The following is an 11,966-nucleotide window of genomic DNA, read 5'->3' on the forward strand; positions in this document are numbered from 1 at the left end:
AACTCAAAGAGCTTGATTCAAAACATTATATATTAAAGCAATATTGTTTTAATCATGTAAAGTACTGTACCTAAACTAAACTTATGCTGTAATTGAGTTTGAATTCAGCTTTCCTCAAGTTAAGCTTAAACCGAGGTATGTTTGAGGGAGCTTGCCCACCAAAATAGGAAATATCAATTTCTCGAATTTTTCAATAGTTTTAAGTTGGTTTACTTTGGAAACTTTCATATTTTTAATATATATTCAATATCAACATATATTCAATCAAAGTGAAACAAGCATATTTATCTTCTTTAAGTCCTGTATTTTAGTAAATTCTCTCAATACACCAAACAAGATCTGGTTTAATGATCCTTACATAATCATGCTCTTGAAGAAAAAAAACAATACAAAGATTTCACAGCAAGCCACTTTCATCACTCCCAAGCTCTTATTTGAATCATTAATGATTCATGATCCATTTATTCAAGGCAACCGGTAAGGCAAATCACACATAATAAAACTTTGAACGCATAGCATCTTAACAAGCATCAGGATAATTAATTGGCCAGGAGGTATGCTTCAACAGCCTTGACCATGACGGTTGCCTTTTCTTTTGCCGTGTTAACCAACTTCTCCGCTGGGACATCAAAGCCTGGTAAGGTGTGGAATGATACAGTGGCCTTGAAGATGGATCCTCCATCAGGAGATGACACCCACTTGGTTTCGTAAACAATTTTCTCGAATTTTCCGGTCAAGGTGTCGCCTTCGATGATGGTGTAGTTATATACGAAGCTTTCTTTGTCAAGGGCATCAACCTTGTGCTTCATGTAAAAGTCACCTAGAAAAAATAAGACAAAACTAGTTAAATAATCTATTAACGTGATATTAGACCAGGATATTACAGTAAAGTAACTAACCTTCAACAAGGTTAACCATTCTGATGCTTCCAGCCCCGCCATCGCCTTCAACGAGTTCAGCACTCTTAATACCCTGAGGCATAATCTTGGGGAAGAGCTTATCGGCGTCAACGACAGCAGCCTGGAACATCTTGTCTACTGGGACGGCAGAAGGGACCTCAAATTCACCGGTGGCAACTCCCATGATGACCTTAAAAAGTATAAAAGTAAAAGTAATTGAAGGAAAAGGAAGAATGAGAAGTGATTAGTGAGAGGCAAGGAGCTTGAGTTGTGATGAATTGAGAAGTGAGGGTGCTCTTTATAGGCCGGGCATTAAGAATTCTTAACACGGCTCTCAATATTTAAATGCCTCATCTTCTTTATCACGTATTCTGATTTGACCAAGTATATGCCTCATCAAAAAACTTGCTTTCACCGGATAGAACCATCTAATTAATAAAAAGACGAACAAATAAACAAAGCAAAATATTAGATCCTTTCTCTACGTTCTAAGCAATATCAGTACAAGCAAATGGAAATCACCCCTGCTGTTGATACAAAAATCTGTGAAAGTAAAACCCACATCATCAAAGCTTAAAAGTAAAACTGTAACGGATTATATGTTTAAATCAGACAATACATTGATAATGAACGGAATTATTGTTATTGAAATTATAATATTCAATGGGATAAGAATTAAATAATACGAAATTCCGGGCCAATCAACTTGCAGAATATAACTTATGAACCGGAACCGCCCTTAAAGTCAAGGTCTTTGTTGTGATTTGAAACAGCCAGTGGGCGTCTTTTTCTCTGCTCTCTAAGTAACATTCAATTTATAAGATGGTTTTATTTCGCTTGCGTGAATTGTGGCTATATAGTTGGTAAAGTATTCAAAGTTCAACTACTTAACATTTTGGCAGTCCATAATAATATATTGACTTGAAAAGAGCAAAAATAATAATAAATGTCCCTGTCATAACTTAAAATACTGTAGAGACCATTTCTTATTTTGCTTAGGTTTTCTCATATTCTCACACTAAATTCAGTAAGTGTTCATTCGAAGGCTGAATTTCCAAAGAGATATCAGTGGTGATAGTGAAGGGATTATGCCAAATAGGTTTCCATATAAAAGCTATACTAATGTGTACAATAAGTAAGAGAGAGAGTTTATGCCACAAAATAATCTCTTTTTTCATGGTGACTACATTATCTGCCCATGGTTTTTTTTTTCCATATTGCGTTTTCCACCTAAAAGTGTTAAGTGTCCTTGAATCTTGATCTCAAATTGTAATTCTAGTTTTTCAAAAAATGCAAGAGAAGACTTGTTTATTTTTTATTTTTTTATAAAGCTGTTATTCAACAATATAAATGAAGTTTCTTTGCAATTAGTTGAACCCTATTTTGTGTTGGAAAATAATACCAATAAAGTCTTGTTGATGTATTTGGCTATTGGATCCAACAGTGCAATGTTTTCAAACTAAGCTTCTTGACCCGGTCAAGGCGCTGATAAACATCTATCCCATTCCAATCACTAGGGCATCAACGTTATTGATACAATACAAGTAGGTGTGTAAACAAGTCAAGTTTAAGTTCAACTCTATAATTGATTTTGAACTTGATATTGGTTGGCTTGGTGAATTCACGAGTTCACTATTTAGTTTTGAGTAAAATATCAATATACCTCTAATAGTTTCAAATCTTGCATTTATAGACTTTGAACATAATGGTTATTAGATAAATAAATAAACTAAGGTTTAAAGTAACTTTTTGACTCAAACTTTAACTAAGCACTATTTATTTTACACCCCTATATATAAGGTCACATAGTTAATTGTTAACATCTTGAACTATAACCCGACATGATCCGCTTGATTCAATCGGGGGTTGAGTTTGTCTAATAGAACAAACATTAGTTTAAAATTCAATCTAAACTAGACTTACAACCAAATTCTGGTAAAACTGATTTAACCATCAAATTCGATACAAGTTTCAAAACACAGCCTAGGTATATCTTTTTGATCTTGTATATATTGAATGGATGTGTGAGTCAAAATATTAGAACAAGAAATGATTAATTAGAACTGATCTCCTATCAATATATATTGTGACAACATTCTCATCTTCTCCGGCCATACATAAGTCATTATTCAACGTCATGTGAGTTATAATAAAATACAAAATGCCGGCCTATTCAACTTTTATATTATATTTTTTATATAATATATATTATGAAGTTTTAAGTCAAGGACTTTGTGCTGGTATGAAACTGAAGCTGAGTTTATTTTTCCTTTCCTTCTTCCTACCGAATATTCCTTTTAAAAACAGTTTTATTTATCAATAAATTAGGGTTCTTGAGTGAAACGTGGCTATACAATTCATAGATGCTCTATATTTTACCATTCCATAATAATATATTGACTTGAAAATAACAATATGTCTATGTACTAACTAAATTAATACAACACCATTTTTTAATTAAGAATAAATACGAATCAAATTGAGTCTAAATTTAAAGCTCGATCTCTAAGTTTGAAGCTTCATTTGGTTTTTCAACTCAGATTTATGGTTCAAATCACTGAGAAAACGTGTTTTACCCAATAATTGTAAAAATAACATCGTTAATATTATGATTTGATTCAAGCCACAAGTCAAACCTTGAACCAAATTAATCATCACCCAACTTGCAAGTTAAACCTAAAGCTACTTAAACACTCCCGTAAAAAAATGCCCAAACACTTCACATCAATTAGGTTTTGATACCATGGCACTAGGGCTGGACTCGAACCGAGCCAGCTCAAGCTCGAGGCGACCTCGAGTTGGCTCTGGTTGACTCGGTAGATTTTTTTAAAAAATTTTTTATACAAAACGATATCGTTTTGATCCATATATATATAAAACGATGTCGTTTTGATATGAAAAACGAGTCGAACCGAGCTGTAAATGAGCCGAGCCGAAAATGAGCCGAGTCGAGTCTGGCTCGAGTCGAGCTCAAGTCGAACTCGAGCTGGCCATCAATAAACCGAGTCGAGCCCAAGCTCGACTCGGCTCGAATCCAACCCTACAGGGCACTATCAAGTCTCTCACTCCAAAAGTTAAATCAAGAGTCACACTTACACGCTAACACTTAACCCCTTCCCCAATCAATGCGGGACAACCAAAGAGTTTTTAAATTGTAAATTATTCAGGACAAGGCACCAGTTATTTTCTAGTGATGTCAGACTAAAGGATAAGTTTTTAGGATACGTTATGTAAACTGAAAACAACAGACTTATATAGCTTAGTAATCTGCCTTATCTTAATTTTTATTTCTGTGAGATTATGAGCTCAGCTCAGATTTTGTATTTGATCTTTAAATCCTTGATTTCATTTACAAGTAGATCGATTTTCACTCTAAAGAACAATGTATTGAAGGCACCGTGAGAAAAGATACCCACTACTTGTTTGATATAGGACTAAATTTCATCTAGACCAAGTTTAAATAAAGTTTAATTCAAGAACAACTTAAATTTATAAAAGATAGTTTGAAATTGATTCAAGATTGACAAATTCAGACTTAAATTTCATTTGGAAACAATTTATTTTAAATTAGATATAAAATGGTTCAAATCCAACTTCTTTTATGAAAACGAATTCAATCTTTAACTCAAACTCACAGAAGCCACATAAGAGACTTAACCCTATTCAGCTAACAAACACAACTTATTGTATTTGATCAAAATGAAACATGATTTGATCTGGTTATTTAGTGGATATTCTGAATACAAAAAACAAGATTTGATCGAAGCCTTATACATTCATTCTCATGAAAGCTTAAAAAATACGTAAGAGATGTTAAGATAACAAGTCACTTTTACCACTCTCAGGTCTTATTTGAATAATGATCCACAAGCCACTTATTTTAGGCAACTCGTATGGCAAAGCACACAAAAAAAATTAACTTCAGAAAAGCAAACACATAACATCTTATCAATTGGCCTGGAGGTATGCTTCAACAGTCTTGACCATGACGGTTGTCTTTTCTTTTGCCTTGTTAATCAAATTCTCCCCGGGGACGTCAAAGCCGGGCAAGGTGTAGAATGTGACAGTGGACTTGAAGATGGAACCTCCATCAGGAGACGACTCCCACTTGGTCTCGTAAACAATTTTCTCGAATTTGCCATTCAAGGTGTCCCCTTCAAAGATGGTATAGTTGTATACGAATTTTTCTTTGTCCAGTGCATCAACCTTGTGCTTCATGTAAGAGTCGCCTGGAAAAACAATCTAAAATTAGATAAGACAAGATTGGTTAAATAGTATGCTTATTAGACCTAGGTATTACAGTAAAGTAACTAACCTTCAACAAGGTTAACTTTCCTGATGCTTCCATCCCCTCCATTGCCCTCAATGAGTTCAGCACTCTTAATAGCTTGGGACATAATCTTGGGGAACAGCTGATCAGCGTCAAGGACCGCGGCCTGGAACATTTTGGCCGGTGGGAGGACACTAGCGACCTCAAATTCACCTGTGGTGACACCCATGATTATTACCTTAAGTATAAAAGTTTACTGATTGTAAGGAGCTTTGAGTGGTAGAGATGCTCGATGTGAAGGAGCTATTTATAGGCTGGGGATTCAGAATTTCATGACTCTGAGCTCAACATTTTTTTTTTTTTGCCTTGAAATTTTTTTAATCAGGTAATCAGACTTGACTAAGTGTATGGCTTGCCAAGAAATTAATTTCCTTGGACCAGATAGAACCTTCAAATATTAAGACAGGAATTAATAAACAAAACAAAATATTAGTCGTTTCTGCAATATCCATTTTACTATTGACTGAAGAATAATTAACTTCAAATTTTCCATCAATAAAGAGTTAAATGTCCTTGAATTCTGCAAGTCTTATTAATGCAAAGAGTTTCTGTGAAAAATTCTTCCTGTACAAATAGTAAGTACTAATCAGTACAAATAAATTATCACTTGATTGAATAATTTTAAATTTAAGATAAAATAAATAATTAAATTACTCTCAATAACATAATGATATATCAATTGATTTATGTTTGTTTATATTTTGGACATATAATATTACTATATAAAATAAATATTGACATTTAGATCCAAGACATTGTTGGACCTAATATTTGATTTATTTTGTGTTTTGAAACTTATTAATTAATATAATGTTATATATACATATTTTTTATATATAATTTAAATATATAAATAATATGTCAATATGATTGGATAAAATTAAAATATTATAACAATAATAGAATATAACTGATCACGACCGGAGGGAATTGTGATCATGTTCTCAAACAGTATATTAACCATTGTTATAATATTTAATAGAATGTGAAATTGTGAATTATAAAATAAAAAATTTCTGGCCATTTAACTTGTATAATTAATTAAAACATGAGATCAGCCGACTCTCTTACAATGAACCAGTCAACAATAATATTTTGGCCTGAAAGTAACAGAAAAGTCCCTATACTTACTAGATATATTTTGAGAGACCAATGAACAAGAGGTTACATGACTTTGCAGAAGTTTTCTGGTATCTAGCTAAAACAAAATAATATGGAGTCACCGATATATACATCTCCCGGCAATCTCCAACGATTAGTGAACAAGTATCATTCCAACCCACAATCTGCATGACAAGTCTTAAGCAAGATATTTTTTCTTGTAGAAAGCATGAAACTGGAAATAGATTATCAAACCCATCACAATCACAGTAATCATCTTTCATTAAATAGTCTTAAGCAAGAAACTTAGCAGCACTGTTATGTTATTTTGTCCTTTTTCCATAATCCAGCATTCTGAGATAGTAACAACTTCACTGATGTAAGTTACTGATTTTTTTGGTCGAGTCAAGCAAAAATTATCTGTCTTTTTTATTGATTTCATCATGGTGGTTTCATATTCATACACCAAAATCTTCCAAATTCGATGTTGGTGCAAACTTTCGCACCAACCAACTGAATATAATAAGGCTGTGAATATTGAAAATTCAGGATAAGACACCCATTATTTTCAAGTGAAGACTTTGACTAGAGGCTACTTTTAGTAAATTTATATTGTGAACGACTGAAAACAACGGATTTTTTTAATCCAATGAAACAGTATAAGCCACTTGGCCGTCACAATCACCATGCCTTCTCAGCAACCTAAAATTGACCTTTCTAATAGGCATTAGGATTTGCTAAATGGTAGGCTTCAATGGCTTTGAACATTCCTAAAGAACAAATTTCATTAGAGTTTGAAGCGAAATGAGGCCTTATATATAAAGATGTGAGTTTGAAGGAAGTTTTTGTAGAAGGTGAAGTATTGATTTCATTTTTTGGACTGAGCTTTAATCTTTCTGAACTATCAATGGCAAATTTTTTTCAATGCTTACACACGGCATTTTGATAATCAAATATACATTCTACAATAAATAAAAATTATTAATCAAAGAAAAGAAAGCTCAGAAGTATTATTATACTTGAAAACTAATTTTTTAATTTTTTGAAGGCTCTATCCAGTCCAAAAAAACTTTTTGCAGGGCATATACTTGGTCAAAATTGATTGCCTGATAAAAAAATATAAGGCAAATTAAATATTGAGCTGTGAGTCATGAAATTCTGAATCCTTAGCCTATAAATAGCACCTTCACTTCCAACATCTCCACCACTCAAAGCTCCTTACTTCTCATTAATCACTTCTCATTCTTCCTTTTCCTTCAATTACTTGAATTTTTATACTTTCTAAGGTCATCATGGGAGTTGCCACCGGTGAATTTGAGGTCGCTTGTGCCGTTCCAGCTGCCAAGATGTTCCAGGCCGCTGTCCTCGATGCTGACGAGCTCTTCCCCAAGATTATGTCCCAAGGTATCAAGAGTGCCGAACTCATTGAAGGCGATGGAGGGGCTGGAAGCATCAGGAAAATTAACCTTGTCGAAGGTTAGCTGCTTTACTGTATTTTCACATTATATTTAACCAGTCTTGTCTTATCTAACTTTGAATTGTTTTTTCAGGCAACTTTTACATGAAGCACAAGGTTGATGCCCTAGACAAGGAAAGCTTCGTATACAACTACACCATCTTTGAAGGCGATACCTTGACCGGCAAATTCGAGAAAATTGTTTACGATACCAAGTTTGTGTCATCTCCTGATGGAGAATCCATCTTCAAGGCCACTGTATCATTCCACACCTTAGCAGGCTTTGATGTCCCAGCAGAGAAGTTGGTTAACACCGCAAAAGAAAAGGCAACCGTCATGGTCAAGACTGTTGAAGCTTATCTCCAGGCCAATTAACTATATATCTCAAGTCGTATGTGTGTTTTGCCTTACCAGTTACCTCAAATAAGTGGATCAGGGATCAATTGTGGCTTGTTGTAAGATCTTTTATGTGTAATTTTTCTAGTTTTTGTTTTTTTTTCGAAGAGTGATTATGTAAGGATTATGCCAAGCCTTGCTTTTGTTGTATTCAAAGAAATCCAATAAAAAACAAAGACTTAAAAGTCAGATATGTTTTGTATAAACTTCATTGAATATGACTGATGTAGTAGGTACGCATATTAAATATATGCCAGTGTTCAAATTTGACCGGCTTAACAAGGAGTATACCTCAATTAATGGTCCAAGGACTAAACACAAATACTCAAGTCCTCCCCATTTACAATTGTAAAGCCAAATCAAGGGGGGTGGGATTCCGCCTAGAACAACAGACCAGCAACAACAACAATCACAAGCTCTCCTATTTTAACTTCAAACAACGCCAATCGGGGGACAAGGGCTTTGATTTGGCTTTACAATTGTAAATGGAACATCTTGTCTACTGGGACGGCAGAAGGGACCTCAAATTCACCGGTGGCAACTCCCATGATGACCTTAAAAAGTATAAAAGTAAAAGTAACTGAAGGAAAAGGAAGAATGAGAAGTGATTAGTGAGAAGCAAGGAGCGTGAGTTGTGATGAATAGAGAAGTGAAGGTGCTATTTATAGGCCGGGGATTCAGAATTTCTTAACACAGCGCTCAATATTTAAATGCCTCATCTTCTTTATCACGTAATCTGTTTTGACCAAGTTTGAAGCGGAATGAGGCCTTATATATAAAGATGTGAGTTTGAAGGAAGTTTTTGTAGAAGGTGAAGTATTGATTTCATTTTTTGGACTGAGCTTTAATCTTTCTGAACTATCAATGGCAAATTTTTTTCAATGCTTACACACGGCATTTTGATAATCAAATATACACTTTACAATAAATAAACATTGCTAATCAAAGAAAAGAAAGCTCAGAAGTATTATTATACTTGAAAACTAATTTTTTATTTTTTGAAGGCTCTGTCCAGTCCAAAAGAATTTTTTGCAGGGCGTATACTTGGTCAAAATTGATTGCCTGATAAAAAAAAATATAAGGCAAAATAAACATTGAGCTCTGAGTAATGAAATTCTGAATCCTTAGCCCATAAATAGCACCTTCACTTCTAACATCTCCACCACTCAAAGCTCCTTATCAGTAATCACTTCTTAATCTTCCTATTCAATTACATTACTTAAACTTTATACTTTTTAAGGTGACCATGGGAGTTGTCACCGGTGAATTTGAGACCGGCCAAGATGTTCCAGGCTGCTGTCCTTGACGCTGATCAGCTCTTCCCCAAGATTATGTCTCAAGCTATTAAGAGTGCCGAACTCATTGAAGGCGATGGAGGGGTTGGAAGCATTAGGAAAGTTAACCTTGTCGAAGGTTAGTTACTTTATGGTAACACTCGGTCCAATAATACGTTCACATATTATTTAACTAATCTTATTATATCTAATTTTGGATTATTTTTCGATAAACAGGCGATTTTCACATGAAGCACAAGGTTGATGCACTAGACAAAGAAAAATTCGTGTACAGCTACACCATCTTCGAAGGTGATACATTGACTGACAAATTCGAGAAAATTGTTTATGAGACCAAGTGGGAGTTGTCTCCTGATGGAGGATCCATCTTCAAGTACACTGTCACATTCTACACCTTGCCTGGCTTTGACGTCCCAGGGGAGAATCTAATTAACAAGGCAAAAGAAAAGACAACCGTCATGGTCAAAACTGTTGAAGCATACCTCCAGGCCAATTGATCTTCATGCCTGATAAGATGTTATATATGTTGCTTATATATATCTCAAGTTGCATGTGTGTTTTGCCTTACCAGTTACCTAAAATAAGTGGATCAGGGATCAAAAGTGGCTCGTTGTAAGATCTTTTATGAAATTTTTTTCGGTTTTGTTTTCTTAAAGGAGTATGCAAGGATTATGCCAAGCCTTGCTTTTGTTGTATTCAAAGGAATCCAATAAAAAACAAAGACTTAAAAGTCAGATATGTTTTGTATAAACTTTATTGAATATGAGTTGATGTAGTAGGTACGCATATTAAATATATGCAAGTGTTCAAATTTGACCAGCTTAACAAGGATATACCTCAATTAATGGTCCAAGGACTAAACACAAAGACTCAAGACCTCCCCATTTACAATTGTAAAGCCAAATCAAGGGGGTGGGATTCCGCCTAGAACAACAGACCAGCAACAACAACAATCACAAGCTCTCCTATTTTAACTTCAACGCCAATTGGAGGACAAGAATAAAATTTAAAAAAAAAAAAAAATTCCAACCAAACGATAGTCAAAACTAACACAAAAAATTAAAATCAAAACACATGTCAAATGACTCCAAGTTGTGGTAGAATCCCAATCTTGAAAGCTATGTCATGAATCTTGACTCGAGCACTACCATAAATATAAGTAATGATAGTTTTGTGAGAGCTATATTGTTAGTAAAATATCCTATTATTTCGCCCATACCATAAGAAACTAAGTAGATTTTGGTTGAGAAGACTAAACATACAAGGATAAGTTTGAAGTCCTCTTTGCAGTGAAGGATTGTAACAATTCACTAGAGTAAAGAGAACCACAGGAGAGTCGTCATGCTATAAGTGTCATGGTTGAGAGTTCTCTTCATTCAAAAGAGGAGAAAACGCAACTGAAGAAGAGGTCCTCCTGGTGTTTAGAAGAGGATCCTCATAGCACACAATTGGATGATGAAATAGGGTATGGGCTTGGACTCATCTTATAAAATAGGATTTATGTGTAGAGCTCACAATGTCTCAAAGTTTCAAAGTCAATACAAGGTAAATTACTAGGACAGGCAAATATATATTGACAAAGGAAACAGTTAAATGTCGATCCCCTTGTTTTCTTCAATATTCTTTTATCCTAAGGCCCTTGTTTTACTAATGCGGTCAATATCATTTGTAACATTTAGTTGCAAAATGGCAGAAAGTTATTTGTCAAAGAACTTTGAGAAAAGAATATTAAAGAAAACAAGGGCTTCGATATTTATTGTTTTCTTTGTTGATATTAATTTTTTTAAAGGTATTAATAGGGCTGGATTCGAGCCGAGCCGAGCTCGGCTCGCAGCTAGCTTGGGCTCGGCTCGAGTTCGGTTCGGCTCGTTTTCGGCTCAATTCGGCTCGTTTTTCACATCAAAACGACATCGTTTTGTATATATATATGAATCAAAATGACGTCGTTTTGTATAAAAAATTTTAAAAAAAATTTATCGAGCCAGCTCGAGCTCGAACTGGCTCGGCTCGAGTCCAGCCTTAGGTATTAATTAAAATAGTTTTATTTTTTTCTTTTATATATATATAAAATCATTTTTTTTATTTTATATATAGTTTAAAACATAAAATATTTAAAATATTTTTAAGTTTTTTACTTACCTAATTAAGATATAAAATAACACACTTGATAGATCGATCAAACTATTTAGCTATGGCCAGTCGTCCAACCCACCTAATTAATCCTAAATCTTAAAATTTTTTTATTTTAAAGATAAAATCAAATTTAAAAAATATTATATTTATACAATAAAAAATATCATAGAGAGAGATATATATATAAAGCAAAACAAGTCATTATTTTAATTTTTTTTTTTTAATGACAATTTGATGTCATGATGCGACATGGATGGAAATTTTCTAGTCTAACAGCATATCTTTTACCAAACTACACAAAATATTAAAATATATATAGAATAATAATGTGCTGACATGTCAAAATAAATAAATAT

The 11,966-nt window shown here is 33.8% G+C and overlaps 4 protein-coding genes across 5 annotated transcripts; 2 read left to right on the forward strand and 2 right to left on the reverse strand.

Moving 5' to 3' along the window:
* Positions 1-270: 270 nt before the first annotated feature.
* LOC123220160 (major strawberry allergen Fra a 1-2-like) lies at positions 271-8,821 on the reverse strand. Of its 2 annotated transcripts, XM_044642189.1 has the most exons (3): positions 8,677-8,821; positions 900-1,029; positions 271-820 (listed from the first exon to the last, which is right to left on the reverse strand). In XM_044642189.1, exons 1-3 carry the CDS (start codon positions 8,728-8,730, stop codon positions 540-542), a joined length of 465 nt encoding a protein of 154 aa, XP_044498124.1. In that variant the 5' UTR covers positions 8,731-8,821; the 3' UTR covers positions 271-539. The 2 variants fall into 2 exon arrangements, with proteins under 2 accessions (XP_044498124.1, XP_044498123.1); XM_044642188.1 differs by lacking the exon at positions 8,677-8,821 and having other exon boundaries at positions 900-1,187.
* Positions 4,655-5,445, reverse strand: LOC123220161 (major strawberry allergen Fra a 1-2-like). Its single transcript, XM_044642190.1, has 2 exons — positions 5,215-5,445; positions 4,655-5,128 (listed from the first exon to the last, which is right to left on the reverse strand). Exons 1-2 carry the CDS (start codon positions 5,396-5,398, stop codon positions 4,848-4,850), a joined length of 465 nt encoding a protein of 154 aa, XP_044498125.1. The 5' UTR covers positions 5,399-5,445; the 3' UTR covers positions 4,655-4,847.
* On the forward strand, positions 7,523-8,371 carry LOC123220158 (major strawberry allergen Fra a 1-2-like). The gene is made up of 2 exons (XM_044642187.1): positions 7,523-7,806; positions 7,881-8,371. Exons 1-2 carry the CDS (start codon positions 7,623-7,625, stop codon positions 8,159-8,161), a joined length of 465 nt encoding a protein of 154 aa, XP_044498122.1. The 5' UTR covers positions 7,523-7,622; the 3' UTR covers positions 8,162-8,371.
* Positions 8,822-9,338: 517 nt separating the features above from the next.
* Positions 9,339-10,095, forward strand: LOC123221961 (major strawberry allergen Fra a 1-2-like). Its single transcript, XM_044644951.1, has 2 exons — positions 9,339-9,595; positions 9,694-10,095. The coding sequence occupies exons 1-2, from the start codon at positions 9,466-9,468 to the stop codon at positions 9,972-9,974; spliced, it is 411 nt and encodes a 136-aa protein (XP_044500886.1). The 5' UTR covers positions 9,339-9,465; the 3' UTR covers positions 9,975-10,095.
* The last annotated feature ends 1,871 nt before the right edge of the window (positions 10,096-11,966 follow it).

Source organism: Mangifera indica, chromosome 7 (assembly GCF_011075055.1).
Source record: "Mangifera indica cultivar Alphonso chromosome 7, CATAS_Mindica_2.1, whole genome shotgun sequence".
Lineage (NCBI taxonomy): Eukaryota > Viridiplantae > Streptophyta > Magnoliopsida > Sapindales > Anacardiaceae > Mangifera > Mangifera indica.